Source organism: Poecilia mexicana, unplaced genomic scaffold, assembly GCF_051168715.1.
Source record: "Poecilia mexicana isolate PSO_F unplaced genomic scaffold, ASM5116871v1 scaffold_9, whole genome shotgun sequence".
NCBI classification, from domain to species: Eukaryota; Metazoa; Chordata; class Actinopteri; order Cyprinodontiformes; family Poeciliidae; genus Poecilia; species Poecilia mexicana.
In genome coordinates this window covers 14561553-14589451 of record NW_028263378.1, presented here as the reverse complement: position 1 = coordinate 14589451, position 27899 = coordinate 14561553, and the positions used below count along the sequence as shown (strand labels likewise).

At 38.9% G+C, this 27899-nt stretch overlaps 1 protein-coding gene across 4 annotated transcripts; it reads right to left on the bottom strand.

Annotated features, from left to right (window-relative positions):
• Window positions 1–24: 24 nt before the first annotated feature.
• Window positions 25–27899, bottom strand: nipbla (NIPBL cohesin loading factor a). Of its 4 annotated transcripts, none has more exons than XM_088008828.1 (49): window positions 27507–27899; window positions 25968–26042; window positions 24201–24350; window positions 23822–23987; window positions 21925–22025; window positions 21719–21830; window positions 21373–21530; window positions 20091–20239; window positions 19857–19947; window positions 19455–19676; window positions 19109–19366; window positions 18253–18998; window positions 16347–16557; window positions 16051–16227; window positions 15643–15813; window positions 15233–15394; window positions 15036–15139; window positions 14858–14944; window positions 14466–14697; window positions 13578–13729; window positions 13365–13445; window positions 13069–13169; window positions 12785–12911; window positions 12621–12703; window positions 12318–12450; window positions 11913–12056; window positions 10543–10629; window positions 9963–10183; window positions 9711–9813; window positions 9465–9563; window positions 9149–9295; window positions 8365–8499; window positions 8082–8180; window positions 7912–7965; window positions 7717–7825; window positions 7464–7594; window positions 7024–7164; window positions 6835–6928; window positions 6518–6672; window positions 6303–6393; window positions 5075–5248; window positions 4703–4893; window positions 4478–4585; window positions 3857–4057; window positions 3542–3688; window positions 2652–3028; window positions 2043–2217; window positions 1696–1893; window positions 25–1613 (listed from the first exon to the last, which is right to left on the bottom strand). In XM_088008828.1, exons 3-49 carry the CDS (start codon window positions 24262–24264, stop codon window positions 1251–1253), a joined length of 7632 nt encoding a protein of 2543 aa, XP_087864954.1. In that variant the 5' UTR covers window positions 24265–24350; window positions 25968–26042; window positions 27507–27899; the 3' UTR covers window positions 25–1250. The 4 variants fall into 4 exon arrangements, with proteins under 4 accessions (XP_087864954.1, XP_014849750.2, XP_014849755.1 ...); XM_014994264.2 differs by having other exon boundaries at window positions 15643–15816; window positions 27507–27898; XM_014994269.2 differs by having other exon boundaries at window positions 15643–15816; window positions 18823–18998; window positions 27507–27897.

Sequence of the window (27899 nt, the reverse complement as noted above, 5' to 3'; positions counted from 1 at the left end):
AGATTTAAATAATTAGAGAAAATGTTATTTGATGCATGTATTTCAAATTTTATTTAAATTATTGGGTATATAAATATTTAACAACTTATTTATTGAACTGTGGCAGTTTTGTCCCTCTATACTGGAGAAACAAACACATCGTATGTTATTTGTTTTGGGTCTATGGACTTGAAACCAATGCTCGGCATTACTGGTATAAGCTTACTGTCACATAGAAAAAGTTCACCCTAAGCATTTCAATGCAGTTACAACAACTCATTCATTATTTTTCATTTGTAAAATGAACTCATATTAACACTTTGAGCAGACAAGTGACAAAGAGAAGTAGAAAATTTATTGCAGTATTTGTTCCACCAAAAGGGTATGAATCCCCTTCCTCGTATTACTAGGGTGACCTAATACAACAAAATCTACATTTACAAAATATCCTCCTGCAATAGGCCACATATACTGCATGCGTAGTTCGAAATAGAATAAATTATATTCAGAGGACTCTGCCATTGTACAGCATGGACAAATAAACGTGAACAAAAATAAAAAATCTTATTTTCTTTTTTACTTTTTTTTCCCCCCAAGATATCTAAAAGCTAAAAGGAAAAACCCATCAGGGTGCTAGTCATATAATAAACTCCAAAAAACACTTTAATAAGAACATCAAAAAGACTAATTTCCAACATTCACTTAAGGTTTTATTCTTTTTTTTTACAGCTTTTTTTGTATTCAGAGATATAAACATTTTAGTTTTTTTCGTCATGTTAAACTATGGTACAGTGGGAGTAGAAATGAACGACTAGAATCTGCTGCACAACAGCGAAGGAGCTCCCACAACAATGTTGACAAAACATTTCCCTCCAGGTCTCTCTTCTGATAGCCTTCTAAGGGATAATTTGGGTGAATTATTCCTTTAATGCCTTCAGGATTCTATCCTCTGAACATTTACACAAGCAAAACATGAACAAGTCCCTCTAATATAAGTCTCGTGTTTTGTGTCATTTTTGCAAGAGTTAAGTCATGTAAAAGTATGTAGTGTCAAATATTCTTGCCCTCTTGTGTTCTCTTACAAAAATGAGGAAGAGGGGCTAGGTAGGAATCCAGTGAAGTTTGGCTGTGTTGTTGGAGGTGACAGGCTGAGGAGGAGGAGGAGGAGGAGCAGGGAAGGAGAGGATTTTCATAAAGTAGAAATGGAACAGGGGAACCGAAACAAACAAGAACAAAAATAAAAATAATAAAAAAAAAAAATACAGGAGCCATTAGCTAGCCCCTCCCTCCCGTGCTGCATATAGTGAGCGTAAAGTCTGTACAACTTTGTTGCTCAGTTTGTGGTTGCTGGTCAAGGCAATCTTTTTGTAAATGATGTCCGACTCCTTAATAGTGTCCACCCAAGGCACCAGTTTACGGCCGTCCCTTTTCTTGGCCTCTGCCCAGGGTCCCGAGTAAGAGCCTGCCATCCAGTGGATGGTGTATCCGTTGGGAGTCTTTTGGGTGACTCGAGCTATTTGCGGTCGGTCCTTGTATTTGGGGCAACAGAGGGCGATCACATCCATAGCTTCCACCGTTTCACTCATTCGGCCTGGATCCGAGGGGTCGCCGGCTCGCCTTGACCTTCGAGAGGACTGCCGAGGGGAAGAAGTTTTAAAATCGTTAGTTTCAGCTCAACAGGAGCGACTAAACATTGAGTGAATCTATCCGTCTCACCCCTGGGGTCCTTTCGTCAATATCGCTGTCGTCGTCATCCGTCTCTGGGCCCGCCTGATTGCGGGGGCTGGGTCCCGACATGGGCCCAGAGCCTCCCAACAGGGCGTTTATGGCTTTGTTTCTGATGTTGGCGCTGGCAGATGCCTCTCCTTCCTCGTCCTCTTCATCTGGATCCAGGTGTTCCATCAGAACCTTGAACTGTGTGCAACAAAGAGACATTTATTTCAAAGACCAGCAACTTGGTACCATCTGGAAACAAGACACACTTAGGCGACCCTGTCAAAGAGATTACAGCGCAACGTTTTACAAAGACTGATCTGAAACATGTCTGCTGCTTTATTACTTACGTCCAGATACTGTTTGACTATCCGCCTTTTTACATCCTCCGTCAGCGAGGCGTTGCTCATGTTGTTGAAGATGAAGTCCAAGGTTTGTCTTGGGTGGAAGTTCACATTGTTTTTCCTGTTCACTGCTTTATCGTACACCTTCGCTGACTCCGTTGGAGAGTACTTCTGGATTTTACTGTTGAGAGACGGAGAACGCTTCTTGAAATTTCAAGAGCTGAGCAATTCCAACTTTTGCTGAATTACCCAAACATGTAGCATGCGCTCTGTTCTAGACTCCTGATGACAACAGAGTCACGAAATGAGTTCACAACTAAGGCTGAGGATGGAACTCAACATTATGGTGATGGTAAACAGGCCCACCAAACTCAAGGCCTTCAACTTTATTAGAAAGTTGAATTATCATTATGCATTCTTCCACTGACTATTGAAAAGGGTAAAAAAAAAAAAAATGTTGACATTTTGTTGTTAAAATGTAAATAAAAAGTCTGAATAATTTGGAGCCTTAGTATATATTTCAATATTTCTAAATCTATTATTCCTTTTGACTACATTAAACACGACACGGCTGAAAATGATGCAGTCTGAACATGAATTCTGACAGAATCTTACCTGTCAGAAAATCCATACAGGTTCTTTAAATGCTGTTTGAGCACGAGGAGAAGCAAGATGCCCTGAACCGCATTGGCGAAGTCCAAGAGACCTATGGGATTATCTGGCAGAAGCCTCATTACTTTTTCCACATCCTCAACATCCAAATCCTCGAAGTCAGATTCCGAGCTGTCTGAGTTTTCAATGGGTCTTCTTGACTTCTTTGGCCGATGCACCACTTCGTCGTCATTGTCTTCATTTTCGTCACTGTTGCAGTTTTCCTCTTGGTCACTTCTGGAAGAATCGCAGTTCATCTTTCCCTCTTCATCCTCACCATCAGACGTGTTTTTCCACACCTTTACTTTCTTTTCCTTCCGTCTTGGCTCCTTTAGCAGGAGCTGAAAAGAAAAAAAAAAATTTCACAAAAACCTAAAACCACTAAAAAAGATCTTGTTTTTTTGTCTGTGGGAAGCAACATAATTATTGGTCAAAATAAAAATTGCTACGTAGAACTGCAGGGCTATTTAAAATATAAAATAAAGTTCACCATATGTCTGCAGTGGGGAAACATTAAACATGAAACTTGGAAAAAGAAAATGACGTAACAACGGTGGAAGGAAGGAATCAGAGGTGGGACATATGACTCTAGGACAAAAAGAATATATAGGAAGGACATGAGGTTGTGGAACACAAGGAATTTGGAAAAAAAACAGAATTGTATTGAAATGCAGAAGAAAAGACTGACCAAAGGGCACTTTAGACAATGGAGTATGGGATAAAGTCTCAAAAAACAAATATTTTTTAAGACCTTTTGTTCATACTTATGCAGACCTAGAAGACATTGAAATCAATTTTTTATGCTTTTTCAGACTTCTCTATATTGTGGAGGAACACTGATCCTGTCAACTTACCTCTTTAAAGGTTTGCAACAAGTTGCTGCCAGAAACAGACAGTGTGATGTCTATGTGGTGCATGATGAAGAGCGGCTCTTCTTGGCTCTGGTATGGGAAACAAGCCAAGTTGTCGGCGATAAACAGCAGCATGTTTACTTCCGTCTTCTGCAGAACCGCACGAAAACAAGGACAAAACAGATTTACAGCCTATAACAATTTTACTGCACTGACAAACAACAACTCTTCCTTAAAATAAACGATTACTTGGTATGTGATTTATAAGAAAATACCAATTTGCAAAAGGGTCTACAAAGAAGTAGAGGGTGGACATACAGCACTGTCATCAAAGAGGTTCAGTAGTGAGATGAGGAAAGCCCTCCGATGTTGCCGGTTTCCCCGGATCATCGTGTAGAGGTGGGAGCAGAGAGCCGAGTGTGTCTCATCGTGCCTGAAGCCTCTTACAATGCTTTTACGAGATGAATTGATGGCCTGCTGCAAACTGTACGACATCTTCATCCCTGCAACTGCCTTCATCTGTAATGTTACGGTACGAAAGAGTAGGCAGAAATTTCAAACCCTTGTTTGTTGAGGTCTAGTAAATCTGGCTGTTTTTCTTTTAGTTCTATACAGGAAAAAAGGAAACATGCATGTAGAATATGTTGCAAAACGTTTCATACTGACAATTCTGGTCTATAAGTAGCATGTAAAACAATCAATCAGTTACAAAAATATGTTTTCAAAGAGTTTTTTTTATATCAGAGTAACAGTAAAAATATATTTCAAAATGTTAATTATTCTATTAGCAATACAGCAGACTTTGTCTAAGGAAGTCATTAAATAAAATTGGTTGGCTGTACTGTTGCTGTGTGCGTTTTTTTTTTATTTTTTTTAATTCGTTCTTAACTTTAACAGCAAAAAAAAAAACAACAAAAAAAACCTTTAATAGCATCTTACATGGATGAATCCGGTGTATTTCTTGTCAATCTCCACCAGCTGCTGGTCGGCTTTGTTTCTCATGCTGGGCTCTGGGTCTGTTCCCATGGCAATGAGGTAGGGTACACACTGCAAGAACCAAGAAAAATAAAGTTGGTTGACGTGACAATGATTGTGACGTAGTTCTGACGGAGACAGTAAACAAAAAAAAATATCTGTTACTGATTTAGATATTTGACATCTTGCCTGTACAGGATGAATGAGACCCTGGTTGAGCGTCAGAGCGATGACATTGAGAGCAAAGTGCCGCACACTGGACTCTGTGTGAAAGAACGCCTCCAACACCTGTTTTAGATACAGCTGCATAATAGAGCTGCTCATCCCTGATGAAATGTCTCCCATCTCTTTCAGATCCTCCTGTTTGGACAGTTTCTTCCCTAAAATGATACAAAAACATTTGCAATTTTCTCCAAGATGATCGTATGAAATGAGAGCTAATTAAAAATCCCAGACCACTTTTTCATGACATCGTTATACTCAAAATACTGTGTAAGAAGGTGCAATCCTAAAGTGCTTAGAAGAAAAACAGAAGTTACGTCACTGATAAAATTAACTTACATTCTCGGTCTGCTTCCTGCATCCGTGAGTCTTCTTCTTGCAGGTACGTCTGCAGGTTTTTAAGGACCTGGATTTTGAGGTTGATGGAGGAGGAGGGGTCGGCCAGGATACCGTTGTACAAGGATTTCACCTCAGGCACAAACATCTGGCTTGGATGCATAATAACAAGAAAACCTGCAAGAACGCAGTGGAATATGATTGATCAGATATGTCTACAAAACCTCATTCTATCATCGACTAATGCAATTGGTGGCTTCGCCAAATATATGTAAAAAGGAAGAAGGAAAACGGTCAGGGAGGTTGCCCATGGCAACACTAAGGAGGCTGCAGGAATTTCTGGCAAGTCCTCCCTTCACATATCCTGGCAATCTCCTGTATTCTTTGTATGTTTGGACTAAGAGTTTTGAAGATTGAAGGAAGGATTCAAGCTTGACTAAAATAAATAAATAAATAAAAAGACTTAGTGGGAACTGTTAGGTCTGATGAAACCAAACAATTTTTTGTAGCATAATTCCAATCGACAAGTTGAGGATCTGGGTTGCGTTCCTTCAGATAGTGCAGTTTTATGTCAAGGTAAATTAAATTATGAATAGTTCCAAATTCCATTTAGCCGACAACTTTCAGGTGTCTACTATGAAGGAAGAAAGGAATCACTAACTGTGAACAAAAGACAAAGATGGAATCTGATGGATTTGGTGATCATTACAAAGTCATGATGCAAAGTCATGATGCATGTTGACAGACTCCTAGCAAAGGAGGAGGAACACTGTTTCTGAAATAATGATAATAACAAAGATCTTTAAGATGTACACAATTATACAGCAAAGTTGTTGTCGCCGCTTCCCAACTAATTAAAAGAGATTTTCAGTTGAAGTCACCTGACATCTTAACAGAGTCGTATAGACATTTGGAAGCCATTGACATTTTGTCTGCAGGAGCAAAACAATATTCTGAAAAGATCTTTGCTATTAACGTGATACATGTGTCTGTGAATGAATAAGCCAGAAACAAACTAAGTATACATATAACTTAGGCCAAATGGAAATTTGTGGAAATACTCCCGAAAAACCCACTCATATTTCTGTCTGATCTGAATTTATGCTAGATGTTAATCCTGGGAACATGAAAGCCTTATAAAAACACAGAAGAGCTTAGGAAAAAGGAGACAGAAAAACACCTGCAAGCTGGGCAAAGAGATATAGAAAAAAAAAAAAATTTTGACCTTTACCTAACCCAATGATGGCTTTGGTCTTGACCACCTCATCCTCATGTTTGGTGAAGTACAGCAGGAGCTCAAGAACCTTCTCCTTGATAATGATCTGTGAACAGCAAACATGCCATTTAATAAATTAGTCAAACCTGAAGTTTCATAGCCTTAACATTACTCAATTAAGTCAAAGCTCAAACTCAAAGCTTATAATAATGCTAAAGGTGTTGTCCCACCTTGTTGGTGCCCTTAAACTCCTCCAGATCGAAATCAAAATGTCGACCGAGGGCACCCACAGTGAAGAGCGATCGCAGCAGAAAAGGCTTGTTTGCTACTAATGTTGTGCTGTTGGGATCATCTTGATGCTGAATCTTGAATTTGTTAAGTGCACCTGAGGGGAAAAATCACCACAGAATGAAATAAAATAATAATGAAAAGTTAATGTTTTGTATTTTTATGTGTAAATGAAAGACCAGACTTGTAAAAAGACAACTGGGATACTCTGTTACACGCCACATTTTACGACAGGCGTTTTTAAGTAAATATATCTCACCATAGAATTTATTAAAGCAAGACCACACAAACTTGTAGTTGTGTGTAACTTTGTTTACGACCGCTCCGAGACAACTCACACAGTGCTGGACCACCTAAAATAAGCAGAAATACCGTTATTGTTAAACTTGAACTGCAGCATTTTATTTTGTAAAACAAAGCAAGCTTGTGAAGAGGCACCGTCACACACCGTCATGCCGTATTTGATGATGAGCTTCATAAGGTCTTCTTCAATGGTGGCAAGAAAAGTTTCACTTGGGTGCTCCATTAAGGGGACAACTAGCTCCAAGATCTTCGCCACATTGCAGATAACCATAAAGTCGTTGGCAGTCTGCAGGGAAAACAAACGAGACATTTTACCAGGAGAATCTGTTATACTGGCCTCAAGTAACTATTCACAGAGGTGGCACCAGGTCAGGACACACATGTTGCAGGTGCATCTCAAAAAACATGGTGAAAAAAAAAAAAAAAAAAAAAAAAATCTGTCTCCGAATATCTGACTTTTGGCAATAGTAACCAGTAACAACCTGGCGTGTGAAGCAGATGTGTTGAAGCAAATTACTGACTAAATCTGACTTTATAGAGCACAATTAATTGATGGTGCAGCGGAAAACAAATAACAGAACTTACGTTACACTTTGTGGTCAGATAAGGTTGCATGGTCATGGCATGTTTGACCATGAGCTGCGCTCTGATCTTGCTGAACAAGTATAAGGTGGTGATGCATGCCACAAGCCGTGTCGAGTTTACTCCTTTGTTTTCTGCAGAAAAAAAACCCCAGGAAATAAAAAACAGAGTCATTACTTTGTTCTGAAAACAGTCAAATAAAATAAAGTTTCTATAACATCAACCATTTGGATTCTATAAGGAAAAACTTGTATACCTGCTAGAGACTCTTCATATTTAAGAATGTGCTCGACCAGATTGTCGACTAGTTGAACACAGGCCTTTTTAGCTGGTTTATATGAAGCATCCTCTTCAGATTTAAGAAGCTGGAAGGAAAAGACACAATGGTTAGTTTTACAAGACTTTGAATATAAATTACAACAAAATTACAAGCCAGAAAAATTAAACTCACATTCTGCAGAAGCTGCTCAAACCAGTCGTAACCAGTGTCTCTACAAGCAGCAACCTAAAAGGATGAGAAATATAAAAGGTTCACTGTGAAACTAGAGTAGAATAGAGATAAAGTCTTGCATAAACAACATTCTATAATTACATACAAACCAAAAAGGCAGCTAAACTTACAACATCAGTGATGTTGAGAATCTTTCTGGTCATGGTTTCCTTGTCATGCGCTGGAGTTGGAGTGAACCACAGCTTCTGGAACGTCTCATTCACCAGTTTCTGCACATAAGTATTGTTAAATATATTTTATGTTCTTAACAAATAATTGTTCTCTTAAATCAGACTGATTCAAAGAAAAAAATATCTAAATGTTGAAAAAGATACATTTATAGTTTGCTTTTATTAAGAATAGAGGAAGCAAAAAAAGAAGAAAAAAATGATGATAAAAGGATGCTGCAGGTACCTTGATGCCTTCTTCATCGTTGACCCTGCGGATCATCTTCACACACATCTCAGTGATCTTACTGAAGGTTGGTTGCTCCAGACAGATGTCTCTGAGAATCTTAATTACCCGCTTTCTTACACTGATACCGGTGTCCTGTACATCAAAAATGATTTATCATATTATAAAAGCAAATATATTTACTGTTCTGTAAAGCATTACACTAAAAACAAGAAGTTTCAAATCAAATAGATGCATAAAGAGCAAGGACACCATTTCACCAACAGATGGCAGTATAAGACAGTAACAACAAGTGAACTTTGTATGAACCCATCTTCACATTTCCATGACAACCAGCCCAACAATGTCCATATGTTCACTCACCAGATGCAAAGTTTGAGACACTAATTTTTAAATTCCTTTTCAGTACATGTGGTTTTAAATAATCCAAACCAAAAAGGAAAGGTTCTCCGCTAATCCTGTTGTTTCAAACCACTTCATTTTATTCATGTAGCAAGAAATACTTGGCATTAATTAACCATTTATGTAAGTGTCAGCTAATACCTGCAGCATTCATTCATGTTATCACTTTGACATTTTGTGACCAATAAGTTATTTTATGGGAGCCTCTAAAGTCTCACCACTGATGACGCCAACATGAAAGAATGAACATATTTGGCCTGCAGGCAACAGTTGTTTAAGTATTTAGACACTATAACTGCTGTTCCTAATTGTACTAACAAGTTCAGCAACTCCCAAAACTTTCTGCTCTACACAATCCTACATAATTGAACAGACAACTTACCAATATCCTCTCTATGAGCATATCGTAGTACTGCTCAGTGAGTTGGGGTCTGCTGAGCACGAACTTGCCCAGCAGCTCCACAGCTGCCTCTCTCACGCTGGTGGAGTTATCCATCAAACGGCCATGAACGCCTCGCTGCATGTCAGACTACAAAACAAAGGAAAATAAAAGCGCAAGTTTAGCAGTATAATAGGAATTTATTCCAGTAACGATCAGGTATAAATAAAAGGGTCTGTTTACAATAAAAAATTTTTAAAATTGCACAAAACTGGACCACTGAGACATGTTCGTCACTAATATTCGTACGCTCACGTACCCTGGCCAGAATGCTGGGGTCTACAGCCACAACCTCCGACAAACACTTCATGGCTTTAGTCCTTACAGCGATGGCACTTTCCCCAAGAACTCGCAAAATCTATTGAACAAGAAAATAAAGCATAGAAAAAAGTGTTTTATAGATTACTCTAAAAAAAAAAACATGTCACCATTATTGATGTTGATGACATGTTTCAACTACTAACATTTATTTTAACTGAACAGATGTTCAGGTAACTCATCTTACCTGTGTTAAATAAATATCAAAGCTCTGGGCAAACGGCCTCATGGAGGCCAAATAACGCACAATTAGACAGGAGTCTTCATAGTCCACAGTGTCTGAGTTCATTCTGTAGAGAGGGAACAGATAAAAGGTTATAATTAAATCATTCTAACAGTGTATCATATGATGGCAAAAGATCCACGAGTCTATTAATGCACACATCAACAATCAGATTAGACAAAGACTTTACTATGGAGCCCAATGTGAAACTCTTACTTCAGTGTGGTGAAATGGGATGGTGTCGTCTTAATGATGTTACGCAGGAACTTCTTGCGTTTCTCTGCGCGCTGCATAATTTCACCAGTTGTTTCCAACTCCTTCGCATGCTGGGGTCCGTCTGATGAGTCCTCATCCTTCGGATTCTGGTTCCTCATGGACTTCTCAGCCTCGGTTGTGGCGTCGCGGAACCACTGGGCAATGTAGAACTTTCTGGCAAACTATCACACAAACACTAAGTATTAGATTAGACTCATTTGGCAAAAAGTATTTTTCTTAGACCGAGGTACTTATAAATTGTAATGATTAAAAAAATGCATGAAAATACAAAGAATATATAATTAGCAACTATTTTTAATTAGTACATTAAAAATCAGATGTTTGTTGAACAGAACACAGGATGAACTAAGTAAAAGATCTGAGTGAGCATTCATCTAAAGAGAGGGACTTTACATAGATTGCATGTAAAATTATTTATATATATATATATATATATATATATATATATATAATCAGTGTGTGGCTCACTGTGCAAAAATGTTTTGATCTCAACGCTTTAATAAGCCTGATGTTAACTCACCACCAGAGAAGGATCCGTCTCAGCATTTTCTTCCATATAGTCCAGTAAAGCTTTCTGCAGCTGCTGCGTCTCATCAGTCCCTGGAGACTAGATGGTCACAGAGACAGATTAGACTCAAATCCATCAACAACAACAACAACAACAAAAAAGACAGGATGTAAACAGCAATCAGTAAGCATCATCTTTCCTACAGTACATAACTCTCTTTGCAATTTTATTTGGTATTAATCCAGACTCAAAGACATTGATACATATTATTTAGAGGTATTTCATGAACCTTTAAACCAGCATTAGGTTTGCATTATGTGGTAATCCACAAAAAAAAGTTTAGTGTTATTTATTTTCAGGGAAAATAGAAGCGTAGAGGTAGTGCAAAATAATCTTCCCGTCTGAGAGTATGCACACAGCAAATTTCTTCATAACTGTCTGAAGCAGAAGTAATGGTGAGAAAAGTAACTTTGCATTTTCTGTTCACTGCACATTTCACATCAGAAGATCATCAGTAGTGCACAATCTCCAACCTCTGCTGCCTATTGACATTTACCCTCTTTGTTAATAACCATCCGATGCAGGTGGAACAAGATTTTAAAGGCTCATGAAAAAGTTCATTAAAAAGCTGAAATATTTCAAAGAGTGCAGCGGAAATCCAGCTTAGAACAGGAACAAACTCAGACTAGCTGCTTGCCTCAGCCTTTAGGACCAGCTGACCTGGGTTTCTTTTACATTTATGCTATATGAAAATGCCAATCTGCTACAGGAAAGACATTAACTGCTTACAACCTTTCAATAAGACTTCACTTTAAAACTCTAGGTGAAAAACAAAGCGACAGTCATGGTTCATATTAAAGTCAGATGCTTGTAAAATCACTGACCACCTTTATGGCACAGACCTGCAACTCTACAACAGCTCTGAGTTTGACCTCTGATATCAGACATAAAAGTCTGCAGCAGATTTTTCATCTTACTTAATTCACAAAAAGGAGGCTATATGAATTTTCCAAGCACATCCACTCCCAACCACACCCATTTATAGGAAATATAATATATTTAGGTAGAGAAGACCTACTTTGTTATTATAAGTAATTTAACCAGTGAAAAGTTGTTTTAGGTTTCAAGATGGGTAACAGTTTAATCCATTTGACAGTTCTCGACTTGACATTATGTTTCACGAACCAGAACCTCCCCCTAAAAGATCACTTTCGACCAAGTCAAATAAGAGCAAAATGACTCAGATTGTCAACTAAGGAAAAAAGGTGCAAGACTGTGAATCAAAATAACCAGCCATTGGTAATTACTAATTCAATAGGATCAATCATCAGCCAGTTTCAGTTTCATGGTTGAACGCTGGATGCAATGACAAAGTTTTCTACCCCTTGTAGGATGCGATCGATAGATCTCTGGTCCATCCTGCTAGTGACGGCGTCCTTCCTGAGTCTGGCAGCCACTGTGCCTAGGTAGTCCAGAGACGCTACTCTCAGAGCCATTTCTGTCTGCTTATTACTGAACTGGTGTACCTGACGGGAATAAAAGAGAGAAGTAGAAAAAAAAATACCTTAACAACAAAGCAATGCAAATTGCAATGATGACTTATTTACATGTGTATGGAAAATTGTTATTTCATTGTCACATCCAGGTCAAAGCTAATTATCTGAACAAAGCATGAGAGAGGATTGATTTTCAAAAGGTACCAAGTGGTTTTGGTTTCAACCAATCTAACACTAGCACTCACGCACAGATTTAAATATCTTCAGTTTCAAATATTTCTCCATACTAACCAACAGTCTTCCAAGAAGACTGAGCAGCAGCTCTGCTGCTGGCCACTCCGGTTTGTTTACAGTCGAGAGCAGGTCCTGGACAAAGTTTTCAAATAACGGTCGGTAGTCTTCTTCTCCCTGCTTGCTGCCACATCTGATACAAAAAAATAAAAATGGTGAAGGATAAGATTGGTTAATAAATGGTTAATGTAGTACCAGAAGGTTTAAAGATTCATCTAGTCATCATCATAATAAAAAAATGACAACTGAACTTAAATATTTATTGCAAAAGTACAACATAAAGGGTGAAAACAATCATTTTACTTTTTGAGGAAGACTGAAAGGAAGTTTTGCGCTGTCCGCATAGCCGTCTCATACGAGTTTGTTATCAGGACGTCCTGATCCACCTTAAAACAAAGAAAGATTAATCAGAAAATAAGTTTCCCACACGGATGGGGAGAAGGTTTTTGATCCGTTTGCTCTCCCACCTTGTCGTACTCTTCAAAAACATCCTTGTCACTAGGGAGATGGACCACACACTGGATCAGCTGCAGCACCAGCGCGGTCACCATCTGGATGTACATCGGTTCTCCATCCTGGTCTGAGCTGTTCAGTCTAGCAAAAAAGAGACAGCACATTGAGTTGGCTGTCATCACGGGCAACGAGCGATTCTAGGGCTCAAAGAAAAATGATACATTTCATTTTTGTTCCCCTTTGGTGCCTACAACAGTTTATTTTCGCGTCAAGAAGAACAGATGTTTAATCAAGCTACCTGAAATTCCTCAGAGAGCGCTTGCTGGTGGGTAACCTTGCCAAAGAAGTAAAGATCTCTTCCAAAATCAGCTGCCGATGCTTCTCATAACGTGAGAAAACCTGCAACACAAAGAAATGATTTACAAATCTCCGGTTTTGCAGAGCGGTAGAAACAAAAATAAGACATGGTGGAAAAATAAATCAGATGTCAAATCTAACAATGAGTTACTTCTATGTATTATTTCAGATGACTCAAACGAATTCATTGAAGTGTCTATATAAAAGCATTTTTTTTCCTTTAGAGAAAAGACTCACCGCTGTCACAAGCTTAATGGCACATAACTGCAGCTCACTGACATTCTCCACAAAAAACGGAGTTATTCCCATAGAGGAAACCTGCAAGACAAGTTAAAAAAAAATCAATAAATGATATAGTTTGTAATTTAATGCAATTCATACCAAGCTGAACAGTAGATTCCAACATTATAGTTATTTTTATTTTACATATATACATTTTTTTTTTTTTACCTGTAGGATGGTTGTGTCCGTAAGAAGCTGGATTTCAAGAAGCTCTGAAATGTTGCTGACGATGTCACAAACTTTGTTGTACAACATCACAATTACACGTTGTTTGTGTGTTGAGCATTTGGCACGCTTTGCCTTGGAGCTCAACATCCCACCTGGAAGGGGAAAAGGAAGATGTTAATTATTGACAAAGAAGTCAAGTAAAAAGATTATTTTTCCTATAACATTTTCTTGTGTGTGTAAGCACATAGGAAGACAGCTGGTAGCATCATAAAAAATATTTGAATAAAATGTAAGAATCCATAAATTGTCTCAATGATCACAGCATTCAGAGCATCATTGGGCTGAGAAAATGTGTTTTCAACTCCATGAACCATTTCCTGGAATAAGGAGTTTTCTGAGTTTTTTTTTTTTTTTTCTTTCTTTCTTTTTTTAACCACTGCCATGTCTACTGGGCCAAATCAGATTACCAGAATATAAAACTACTCCATAAAAAGCCCTGGCAGGAATTTCTGAGGTGAGTTTTCACAACAACACTTTCAGCAACAAGGGAACCTTTTTGGGACGGTTTTTCTCCCACATTTGCTTCCATGACAGGAGGCAGAGCCAAATCAGACAACTAACCTCAGCTAAAAACAGCTGTTGAGTTGCACCTTTTCATAAGCTTTGGAGTAACTTATAAATAATGTATAATTGCTGTGACAAAAAGATTTTTACAGATTTTTTTTTTGCCTGTCAAAAAATTTGATTAATCTTTGAAACCAGTAAAGATAATAATTCATAATTTCTTTGCTTAGAAAAAACCCAAATCGTTTAGATAAGCTTCAAATAGACCACTCCATTATCAGACCTCTGCTTTAGAACCTGATGGTGTTCTGTGACAATATTCACCTCCATGTGGGTCCACTCTGTAGACGGGATCATACTGTGGATAAAGTGTGTTCTGAAGGTGAAACTTGGTGTATTGTAGCACCCGCTCAATAACATCCTCTATGTACACAGCCTTTGGCATGTGTGTTGAGGTCATGATGTTAAGCGCTGTCAAACAGGCGTCGGCGGACTTCGTGACTCTCTCCATTATCAAGTCTCTCCAGAGTCTTTCCTCACTTTCAGCATCGTGGTCCTGAGGGGAGAAATGTTTTTTTTTTTTTTTTTTTTTTTTTTTTCAGAAAGCATAATTATTCTCTTAGGACAATAAAAATTTAGTTAATGTTCTGATATTTTCTTTAGAGTCACTGCTATAACTTGGTGATAAATCAGACAATTCAAGGGAAAGCACTCACATGGTTCAACAAGGTAGAGAGCTTGGCTCCATCCTGGATATTCTTTTCAAGGATGTTCAGAAGCTTCACCAATTTATCTGATGGGATCTACAGAAACACATAGGCCACTTAGACCAATGTCTAAAAAAATCACACGTAAATATGAGTCTAGATACAGATATTACACAATCTACTCTACCTTGCTGGTGATGCCCATGGCCTTAATTTTGGCAGACTCACTGCCAAGCTCATTCAGCTGGTGTTTACCAAGCAACAGTTCCTGAGGTATCTCGTCATCATCTGCTGCTTAGAAAAAGCAAACGGGAAAAGAGGTTTGATCAAATTCAAAACTTAAGTGTTTCTGCAAACACAATATAAACCGATGCTGATAATTACCCATGGTAGTGAAATCCACATCCTCCAGATTTTCTAGGATGTTGTCAATGCTTGCCAAGAATCTCTTGAATGTGGATGAGTCCATTAGCTCTTCTTGGGTTAACTTGGGTTCGTATGCTTTTCGTTTCTTCTGCTTCTCTTTCATCTTCATTTTTCTGGCAACTGAATATGGAAAAACATTTTTTTGCTGTGAAAATATTCTGTGTGGACCAGATATAAACACTTTAATATGTTAGCATCAACTTAATTTTCTATTTGCTTTCACAGAAAACAAACACTTTTCTGTGTAAGAAAAAAAATAATTTCAAAGTAATCTATCAAAGCATATAGTATTAACTTTAAAAACCTTACAAAATATGCAACAAAGGTCTTTAAAAAGAAAAAAGAAACTTTCAATGAATTTTTCATACTTTCACTCATGCTGGGTGGAGGCGAATCTTCCTCGGAGGAGTCGCGGTAGCGGCTGCCTGAGCCTCGCCGACCTTCCCGGTTCCCACTCTTCCGGTGATCCCCGGAACCCCGTCGTTCCCTTTCTTCAAACTCCCAGGCTCTGTCTTTGTCTCTTTTGTGACGCTTCCTTGCTGCTGTAAAGAACAAACATGACGACATTATCACAATTTTCCTAATATAAATGGTCTCTAAGCACGGCTTAGAGACCGTTTGCAGCCATCAGAAGGATTTCCTAGCATAAAACACCATAGGGAGACTAATTAACAAGTAACATCAGCGTTTAGCAATGATAATCTCTAATGATATACTGAATAAAGCATCTTAATATTCCTTAAAAGAAATCTCTCAAGCAAGAATATTTTACTCACACTCTCCATTTGCGTCATAGTCTTCATCTGAGCTGAATTCAGCATATTTGGGCTTCTCGTTTACTGTACTTCGTTTCCTCTTGTTCATCTTTACCCTTTCATACATTGGCATGGTTGACTCAATTTCTTCCAGTAACTCTGGCGGAAGCTCCCTTAAAACCTCTGGATCCATACCACCTAAATATTTGAAAGTATTACCTTAAATTACTAAATAACTAATGAGGAGTAGAAGAAAACGCAGCTAAAAAAACAAAAACCTATTTAAAACAGTACAAAATGTGTCTGGTGTTTCTTACTTTTCCCCGACTTTCCTGAGAACCGGTTCTTCCCAGACTTGCTGTGCCGAATGATTCTCTGAATCTGGTCGACTGAGAGCTTTTTTAACACCACGACAGGCTTGGGTCGCTTCTCAAAGTCCTTCACCAAACCTAGCCTCTCTAGTTTCACCTTAGGCTGGCCCCACATTTGACTTTCAGTTGATCCGCTGTTCTCCCGATCACGATTAATCTACAAGGAAGGAAAAAAGAAAAAGGAAAAAAATGATGTCAAGTTTGAGTACCTTCGAGCATGCTTACATAATTTTAAGACAGCTGAATCTGACGAAATAAAAATAAAACAATGATTCAAACTGACAATGTTTGTGATTTTGATGTTAAGTCCCAGAAACCCAGGAGCAAATACATAAGGAGATATTCCACTTTCTCATGATTTAGGTTAAAGGTCAACACTGTGGGAAATGGTAGAAAATGAGCCAACAACAAAAAAAAATCATTGCCACAAAACCCAAACAAAACAAGGTATAGAAATTTGTCTTTTTAAATCTTTGATTCCTTGTCCACTGAATTTAAAGCACTGACTAAAAAAGATGTATAGTTATTTTTGAAAATGACTGAAGTTTACCGTTAAATTGTTGTTCAGTCAAACATGCTTTGAATGTAGACGTTTCTGACTTTTTCAGAGATTATAGCAAGAAAAATGCTGTAAAATATGCAACTGATATTTAAGGTTTAAAAAAATTGTAAAACCAGGAGCTGAACAATAAATCAAACCATAATCATTAACCCAATATCAATGTCTGCAGTAAAGCATTCACCAAGGAGTGGTTGGTTATTATTTTTGAAGTGTCATGCATTCACACGCTGCACGGCAATGATGCGATTGGTCTGTCACATGTTTGCAGCAGCCTTTCATATAAACTACATGCATGATTTTAGTAACTCTGAAGCCAAAACTAACGATATACTGTAGGAAATTTACAAGGATGAAAAACAAAGAAAAGGTGACCTGTTGATTAGCTGGATGAAAGCAGGCAAATACATTTTCCTCTCATTCATAAGACTAAAGCAGACAGTCATAGTTTGAATCAAAAGGAGGAGGTTCTGGCTCTGATTGGTTATCTCTGACTAAGCGGTGTGTTTCTGCAGATGGCAGTAGGACCACAGGGAAGAACGAGGCAGAGGAGCTCGACTTTTTCGCAGATTTGTCTCGTCCTGTACTGTCATGACATACGCAACATTCACACTGCAGCCTGAAGTGATCTAAATCGAAAATGATCACTCAGGCTTGCAGTGTGAACATAAACATAGCGACTGATATCAATGTCTGTTATTAATATTGCTGTTAGATAGCCAATATTTACCAGTATTATACACATTTCTCCACCTTTTCAGCACATCGAAACAAAAACGATCACACCACTGCTTCTTTGCTTCAGTTACACTCCCCACAATGGCCCTATTTTATTTACCGGACCAACACTTATGTCTTAAATAGTTACTAATATTGGTCAATACCGATGTTGGTGTCAATATATCGTGCATCCCTACTATATCCATTCATCAATCTATATCAATAGGTAAGAGTTGACCAAGAGATTTTGCTTTACAGGCCAGATTTCAGCAAACAGTTAGCCACAGTGGAAGATGTCCTCGATGTATTTGCTTTTTTATGTCCACCAACTACTTCTATCTGTATACAAACTTAAAAAATATATATATCTGAGTTTAACAGATGGTTAGGACTGAGTTAATGTGCTAACAAAATTTAAAAACAAAAACCAGAATTAAAAGAAAAAAAAGAAGAAGGAAAAAAAACTTAAAATGGGAAAACAAAACTCAAGAGTGAGCAGGGGAATGATTTGGTTTTGTGAGAGCTGAATGATTGGTAGGCGGATATATATTTGGTTTGGTCAGCCCAGATCACCTTGGGGATCTGGAAGTTCTTCAGTGCTCCGGTATGCCCTCCAAGGAGCTGAGCAGGGAAAGAATCTGGGATTTTAGCACCAGTGGAAGAAGAGGTCGCTTTGGATCCGTCTTGTTTACCGCTGCTCCGACCGGGCTCTCCGGCGGCCTGGAAGCCAGACCGGTCTCGATCACTCCTGGAGCGGGAATCGGGGGACCGCCTGTCTCTACTGCTGGTCTCGCTTCGGTGCCTCCTATCCCTGTCGGACTCGCGGTCCCGGTCTCGCCCGTGCTCCGCTCGGTTCGAGGGCTTTGATAACTCTCCGCGTCTATCTGACGACTTCTCATGGTGTCGGTGCTTGGACGACTCCCGACCTTCTCTCCTGCTGTCGTGTTTATCAACCCTGTTTTTGATGACCTCCGGTCGCCCGTCGGGTTTCAACCGCAAAGCTGTGTCAGAACCTTCCACTGCTGCCGGCCCGCTTGCTGGTTCTTCAGGCCAGCGTTGGGCTTCAAGGGCAGGAATAGGAGCAGCCAGACAGGGGTCGAGCTGGCCGTCAGCTCTCCCTGCCTGCTGGAGGTCGATGCTCACCATGAGGGGAGGGCGACTGGCACCGTTTCCAGCTGCAGTGGCCTCTTGTGGGGTCAGTTTGCCTGCATTGGCCCCTCCTGTGGATCCACTCCCCGGGGCACCAGTGGGGGCCCCTGGTCCTCCTGCTCCAGGCTCAAGAGGAAAAGAGTCCTGTTTTCTCTTCTTAAGTGGCTTGTCTATACAAAGATAAACATAAAAAAAAAATCAATACCAGTTCAGTACCAATTCAATGTATTTTTCATTAACAATATTGTGACATAAAAATGAAGACATTTTTAAATCTCACCTTTGTCTTGAACTTCTTTCGAACACTTTTCACTCGCTGCCTCCCGTTCAATCCTTTCAATTTCAGCCAGAGCATCAAGCTCCACCTCATCATAAGGTGAACTGGGGGGCTGGAGACCACCAGCTCCACCAGTCTGTTGCAGGATCTGCTGCTGCTGCAGTCTGGCTCCCAAATTAGGCTGAAGAACTGGAACTTGCTGAAAGCCCAGCTCTGCCTCAATATTGTCAGAGTTCTGATCCATGCCTGGCCCAGCATCGCCTGACAAGATAAGCAAAACACACCGTGTCCAAACAAGCAAAAAAATTATACAACTATATTCAAGTGCAGATTACTAATAGACTAATACCTGATGGATCGGATTCATTTGACTTAACCCTGGATAGCTTGAGGGTGAGTTTGGTCGAGTCCTTGTTAGGAGAGCTAACAATGTCATACATGTCTTTCTCCTCTTTCACTGTGGGAGTTTTCTTCCTCTGCTGAAGATGCTGCTTCTGGTCATGTCCGCCTTCCCTGGGCGACGACGCGTAGGGAGGCGGCGACTGGAGAATCAGCGGTGGGCGAGAACCCGCTACAAACAAGCAGCAACACAGAGAAGCTCATTTTAAAGAATGAAATAACCTCCGCCAGTGCTACTGAGGCTTAAGCCTATACACATTCATTAAATACCAATTGTGGAGTTTGACGCTGATTAATAAAGTAGTCAAAGTTCTAGGACTGTATTGCCTGTTTACTCTCTAAGAGCCCTTACGTTTGGGTGTTCCCTCACTCGACGTTGGAGAGCAGCCCGACTGAGGAGACCTCAACTGGAAAGAAGGATTCCTCATGGCTGAATCACCTTCCTGCAAAACAACATTGAGTGGTCCATTTACATCAGACACTGGCTTAAAAGTTTCCAAAACATGTGCAAATACTCTGAATATAAAGTCCAAATCTAAACAATCCAAACAATTAAATTAAATCCACAATTTAGAGTCAGGCATACCTCGTTTCCCAGCCGCTGCACAATATTCATGTAGTCGTCCGTACCGTGCCTGTCTGAATGGTGATTGGGAGCATTGGATAGCTGTCCCGATACTTTGCCTTCTTGGATATTCCGTATCCCACCTGGCACCATTGGGCTCGCCACTGAAGCTGAATATATAAAGAACAAAAATTAGCACATTTCTATTTCCTGTCACAGGATTAAATTTAGGGTTATGACAAAATTATACATCTCTCAAATTTACTTGAGCATAAATATTTATTGTAAACATGTTTGATTTTAATGTAAGAACAGATTTAATGAAATCTAGCAAAATGTCCAAGTCATTATAGTTGAAATAGATAGATGTATTGCACTTATGGTGCAATACATCTATCTATTCCAGGGGTCACCAACTCCAGTCCTCAAGGGCTACCATCCTGCAACTTTTAGATTCATCTCTGCTCCAAAATGTCTGAATTCCCTCACCAGCATTCATTCCTCTCTGCAATAGGCTGGAAACGAGGAGTTTATTTGATCCAGGTGTGTTTGAGCAGAGACGCATCTAAAAGTTACAGGATGGTAGCCCTCGAGGACTGGAGTTGGTGACCCCTGATCTATTCTATCTTATTGTAAAACGTTTCTTTGGTTTGAGTTGACAACCAGTCTTGGTTTCTGATTCTGAATTACAAACAACTCAGTAAAACTGTTTAAATTAAAGATCTACAACCTTAAAGTTGGAAATAATAGTTCATCAGTCTTGAAATAGTAAAGTTCTCAAATAACATTCTAAATAATAAAATCCTAAAATTAAAAAGGTGGAAAAGGTACTAAAATTATTTGACATAAATCACAAGAACAATCTAAAAGCTGCCTGAGGTTATGTAAATAACAGTCTTAAATGTGCGTCATTAATGAGAAAATGTCCCAATTATGACTAACATTTTTCATACGCATTTAATAAAACAGGAGAGTTTCTTTAAAAATATGACTAATTTGAAAAGGCATTTTAAGTTTAGAATCTCTAACAATGATGATGTTTGTCTGTCACAACTGACTAGAGATACTGAGATACAAAATTTTAAGTTCAAAAAGTTAAGTATTTAAAATTGAAATGTTGTTTTCCACATGTTTCAGATGGCCTAAGATAAAAATAAAAATACTTTAACAGTGACTGACATGTGCAGTTTGAAGTTTAAACAACTGTTCTTTTAATGATAAAATGCATACAAGCATTTTGCACAAATCAAATTTCCACATTCCAGCGCCCACGTGCGCGCACATGAACATGCAACATGCTTACACATTTGTTGGTGTTGGTTGTAGCTGGGTGGTTGTTGATGGGGATACTGCTGTATGTAACCCGGTGCAGGGCTCTGAGGAGTGTAGGGGCTGGGCACGGGACTGTTCTGCTGACCTATGTACCGACTACTGGAACCCGACTGTGGTCCCACAAACCGGCTGGATACAATGAAGAGCAGCAGATGGAAAATTGGGGAAAAAAAAAAAAAAGAGAAGAATAGTCAAATTAATGAAACTATTTTATGTGACGTGTGCTATTTTGTATAGCGATTAAATAACAGTCCTTGTAATACTATCTTTCAAGATTGAACAGATAATGACCAGGTTCATTTTACAATTAAACCCACCTTGATGGATTGGGAGAAATTGCAGCCGGTTGGAAGTTTGCAGACTGTGCAGGGCTGTGCATGGAGTTTTGGGTGATCTTAAAAGGTGGTACCATTGGTTGCTGCATAACATCTGTTTTTAAAAAAATTATAATATTGTTGTTAAAACCATGAACAATAAAAATAATATTACATTACAATTTCAATCATTTTTTTTCCCCCCATACTTTTCTCCCTGAAGATGCCAGGGCTCCTGGCCAGCATGGTCTGCAGCAACAGTGGTGCGTCTCCCTCTGGCTCATCGCTACCCAGGTTATCCTTCAGTTCTCTGAAATGTTGCATTAATATCAGACAATGTTCAAGTAAACTGCCGTGTGGGAAAATTAATAGTAACATGCAAAAAAATTAAAATTGACTGCTCACAGATTTGAAAACAAAGTAAGGGAATTTTACCAAAAGCATTACACATTATTGGGATCTGCTGTGTTGCTGAGTCACAGAATACATATTATCATGACAAAGCGACAGAAACAAAGCCAAATATTTTCAATAAATCTTACTAAAATCTAGGACCGCCACATCAACTATAATATTCCACTAACGCTTTTAGCCAGCTTTTTTATTCATTGTTTTTGTGCCTTCTTCCAGCTTTAAAACCAAACAGGAACAATTTTTCTCAACACAAATGTTAATTGTGGAATTTTTTCACCTATTTGTTCAACACAAAAGAGCAGCAGAAGGTAAGAGCAACACAGAGGAACCTTATGACTGATGAAGATGCTCTTTAAAAGTAAACACGTTCTCTGTATGCTGAATCTTACCTTTATTAAAAGTTTGCAGGAATATTTAGACAAGAATCCTGAACTGATCAACGACATGTTCATGTGCTGATATTTGTGAAATTGACAGTTACAACTGCAACCAACAATTACTGCTGTTCTTTCCTTAAAGCTGTTTCTAAATGTATTAGATACAGTAGGCAAAAAAGACATTGACAAAATTTTACTTCAGCCTGTTTTAAACACATTTAACTACACTGATAACATCAATATCACAATAAATAACATTTAAACCAAACAAATACATAAATAATCACTAGTTAACAAATACAAATGACAGAAATCTCACTCCCCGTTAAAGCATTTAAATAAAAAGGCTTAAAAACAAGCTGCACTCAGCAATGGCATAAGGTCTATTTTTGCTTGTTTCCAGCTCAGTCTCATCACATTTGACCTTCATTACATGCTGTACAGTCAAGGTTTTTATTCTTAAATGCATAATAAGAACTTATTTGTATATATTTTTTGTTCATCTGGACTAGGGGTTTTATACCTTCGATCTACTTCAGACCTTAATGAGTCTTCAGTCTTGGTTTGCATTTTTCATATTGGCAGGCAGTAATTGTCAGATATGAGTAGGACTGTTTACAAAAAGACAATTTCATTTTGAAATTTTGAAAGAGAATTTGCCATTTCAATTAAATAATAATAATACATATATTGTGACTAATTTTAGATTGCTGCACATATAGAAGCCAAAACCATATCTCTCTATTAATGTCTTTCTATGGACCTTTCGACAGAAGGAAATAAACATCTAAAAATGTATATACCTTTCTAGTCCTGTCCAAAGCTCTAATTGTTCCCTTTTAATGGGAAATATTTAATAACATAATAAAATTATGAAGTTAAATCTGGACAAGCTGATGGCCAGATCATACACTGGAATGTATAAATTATTGTATAAAAATGTGACACATTTAACAGTTAAACAGAAAAATAATTTTAACCACAGATAAACTGAATGTTCTTATACAATATTTGCATCCTGCAAATTTAGCAGCAGTGAAGTCATTAGCATCTGTTTGTATCATCTCTGTTAAGTGTTACAACTCCACTGAAAATAAAATTGTTTCTTACACATATTAATTAGCAGCATAACAAGACGAAGCAAACGTCTTTTCAAACCAGAAGCAGAATCTAGTCTCGTCCTGCCATGCTGTCTCAACTTTCAAGCCATTTTATTTAAATGTGAACCTCTTCCAGAAACAGGCTTCTTCCAGTTTTCATATCGTTCTTTTCATCATGTAACAATATTAGAGGTCAAATCATTTTATACACTCACATGTGCTCTGTGGAGACCTGGTTAAGGCCATGGGCTAGTTGGGAGGCCAGATTCTCATCCCGACACCCCAGTAGACGGTTAACTTCCTCCGCTATCCTCGAATTGAACAAGAGGCTCTTAGTGGTGGTGGCAGGTAGAGGGGAAGGAAGCGGCAGCTGGTTCAACACTGGGAAGAGAGATAAAATTATTTCAAAGACAAGACGAAGAGAGAAAAGAAATAAGGAGCCCTACAGGTCATGCAGTTTCATGGAAACAAAGTAGAGAAAAAAATAAAGACAGCATAAAGTCAAAACCGAAAATTTTGTAGACAGAAAACTTTTTCCTCACATGGTCGCACAAACTTTGACAGTTTTTTGGTGTACAGCGTGGGGGTACTTACAGTCTGTGAGGCTAGCGATCCCAGCAAGAGTGGTGATGGGAACATGGGGCATATCCCCATTCATGCTGAAGGTGAGGGCGGGGGAGTGTGTTGATACACAGGTATATCAGGGGGTCGACGGACAACACCCGTCCTCACATCTCCTGGCACCTTGAAGAGGACGTGGTTAGAGTGAGAAAGAGACAAAAACAGAAATCAGTGAGGAGCAGAAGAGGACACATCTATTAGCAAAACAGAAATAGATTTCCAAAGCAGTTGTGGCTACTTAAAACAATTACCATGTATTGTAAAGTAATACCTGTCTGACCATTGACTGATAAAACATCTTTATGAACAGCGAAGGTAGTAAATATTCTCATCTTCTGATTGATAAGCATGTAAACCGTAGAGGCCTGTTACTTTTATTTAAAAAGAAATTAAAAACTATAGAGATCAAAATATAGATTTTAAGTTTACAAAATAATCTATAACATAATCTTTAACCTTAAAAACAACATGTCTCTGTATTGGTAAATACTTGCTTATATTGTTGTTTGTTTCCATTTATACTGTGATTGTGATTCTGTTGGCATTTCCTGAGAAAATTAAAGTTGTTCTTCAAATCACTCATGTTTTTGTTTGTGTGACTAAGATGGGATTTTAGACTAATTAGCGCAAAATTAGATGAACAAACGCAATGTCCACACATTTTAATTGTTACCATTGAAAACCCATGTATGGAAAGCAGATGCAAACAAAACAGATGCACGTAAAACAGCACATTCTTACTTTTAAGGATGCAGCTTCTTGGTAGGTACAGAAGTACATAAGTGTCTGCTCATGTTATAATGTAATCTTCTTAAGGTTCACTGTGTTTTGGTAATAAGACGAGTTATATGCAAAATACTGATGTGAACCACACATAGCTCAGCAGATTTTTACACATTTGCATGTCTGATATAGCAATTAATTAAGAGCTCTGGATAAATGAGATCCCCTTGTTACATCTGTACATTATTTTGCCTCATAGATTCTCCCGACTCTTTTGGTAGAGCTGCATGGCATAAGAAAAACACAGGATTTGCAATAATTCTTGATCAATGTCTCAATGATGACATGTCTTGTGACAAATAAAAGACTGATGCTTAACGTTAATCTCTAATTCAAGTTCTGTTGCAGACACAGAACCCAGACAGTCATTTTTTTTTTGCAGTTACTGAAAAAATATATATTCAATATTTCCACCCTATTTAACAGCATGGTTTTATTGAATATGTTAAATCTGGCTACATATCCTGTTATGAGAGTAAAATGATTTACTTTTGGTAATGTAAAAAGAAAAATTTCTCATGAGTGCAATGCCTTCCTAAATTATTGCCTGCAGCATTAAACAACAAGAATCACAAAATGCATTGTTTGTATGCAGTGCATAAAATGCATGGTAATTATGCAGGAAATACTTATTGCATTGAGCTGTTCTCTGCAATAGTAAAATTGTATGTGGTTACAGTGCCATAAGGAAACATCTGTGATACACCGTCCAAACCGAGCCTCAGGTAATTTACGTAAGGGCTAAGATAACGGCAGAGGAAAAGACATCACAAATTTGTGAATATTTAATGCATGCTTCAAAGGCTCTTGAGCTATTTATCATATTATGTATGATGCAAACATTTGCCTAATAAATGACTAAATAAATTACAAACTAGTATGTGCATTCATACTTCAGGCGGTCTCAATAATGACATACATGGCTGACACATATCTGATACAACATGACAATAATACCTTTTTAAAGAATCTCGTGCAGTCTCCGGTAGACTCACTGACATCTCAGATAAAATGTCCTGCACCTTCAGACTCCTAAACGGAAAGCATTTGTGTCAGACTTTCATCCGTCAAGTTGCACTTCATTCTTCACTGGGACAACAACATGCAAAACAACAACACAGCCTGCACCACTTCACATGCACTTATTCTTTGCAATGACACCATTCTTGCTGTCGTACAACCTTTGAGCCTGGAATGCAAAAACGTGCAGCGCTGTTAACCTCAATGTGGCACCCCTATGTCAATAACTTCTGAGGAAAGTTTTAGGTATAACTGAAGCCATGTAAACCCATCACCGCCCCCAGAGAGACGGAGACAAGAGCGTACGACTGAGATCACACACTTCAGTTTACTCGGAGCAGAGTCTTGCTGTGCACAAGCTAATTGTAACGGAGGGTCAACAGACGGATAATGCGAACTGTACATCAGTAGGTGTAAGCGTTAGCATGCTCAGTCTGTGTGGTTTTCCTCTGCACGCAGGGGCTTGGCTCTAGGCTGACAGCTGTGAGACTGACAGGCAGGAGGCAGCACAAAGGAACAGATGCACTGTGATGGTGGCGGCAGCAGTAGGGAGGGAGGGGGCTGCATCCTCCAGAAGCAAACAGTTACAATTCGCCTCTTGCAAACTAAGTAGCTGAAAACCATGCTCTGCAGTTTTCGTTCACAACAAAAACAAACTCCAACGGAAAAGCAGTCACAGCTTAGACAAAGTAGGCTGCACTCAGTCAAAACCTCCCCAATCAGACTCGTATCCAAAGCCACCACTAGCATAGTAAAAGGGTTCAAAAGAAAACAACATCACAAGATGTAAAATAATCTATGCTAACTTCAAGCTCGCGTTAGCATCTATTTTAACATTTAAATTTAAACTAAATAGCCCAGCTAAAGCTCCATACAGTCCTATAAAAACGACCGTCGTTAAACTGCCGAGAAGTTCTTGACTGTTTGGATCTTATACGCAAAGCCTGAAGCTACAGTAAAGCGAAAAAAAATACTATCTACGGCAGCAGTAATATCTGCTAAAAACAATTGTCGTGTTTTATTACCTAGCTAGTTAGGCTAACTAGCTCCAACTGTTTTTAGTTGGCTTCCAATGCTGTTACTTATTTAAATAGAAGGGGAACCCGATTCTTAATATTACAAATATAAGGAAGCGCTGGTCGCGGGTTGTTAAATGTTGGCCTATTTTCACTGAGCTCGGAGGAAAAAAGTGATGGGTTTGAAAGTACATGTACAGGCAACTGCGGGGATTGCAATTCCGTGGCAACGGCCCAATCCTCGGGCTCGACAAATGACATCCAGTGAGGGCCGTGCGCCTCGGCAGAGCAAAAACACACCTAGCTAGCTTGGCTAGCTAGTTAGTAGCTTCCGTTACCTCCCGGTCAACGATTAACGACGCCGTAGGTGGTCTTGCAAGAGAACAATTATTAACATTATTTTAAATAATTGCAGTCCCTAAGTGCTCTAAATAAGCATAAACTGCGCGGTAACATTTACCTTCGGATGTTGCGTTCAAAGGGAGGGCAATGTTTTAGCTGGGTTTGTGTCCGTATCTCTAGCTCCCCCTTTCTTCTCTCTCGCGGCTCCTCCAGAAGGAACTCGACTGGCTCGCCAGCTAGCCGACGAGCTAGCCTGCTAGCTATCAACAATAATCCGGGTCGGACCGATTCGTTCTTCTTCCGTCAGTCGAGGGTGAATGTTTCAACGTATAATCATGGGGAAACATTCGTTCTTCGGAGTTTCAGTCGGTCTGTGCCGACGTAAACAAAGTTGGTAGCCAATTTCGACCGTAAATGAGAAAAATGACGATTTTTGCGATCATCCAGAGGCTCTCCTCTCGTAGAACAAAATGCCGACCGGAAGTTCTGTCGTCTGACTGACCAAAGATCT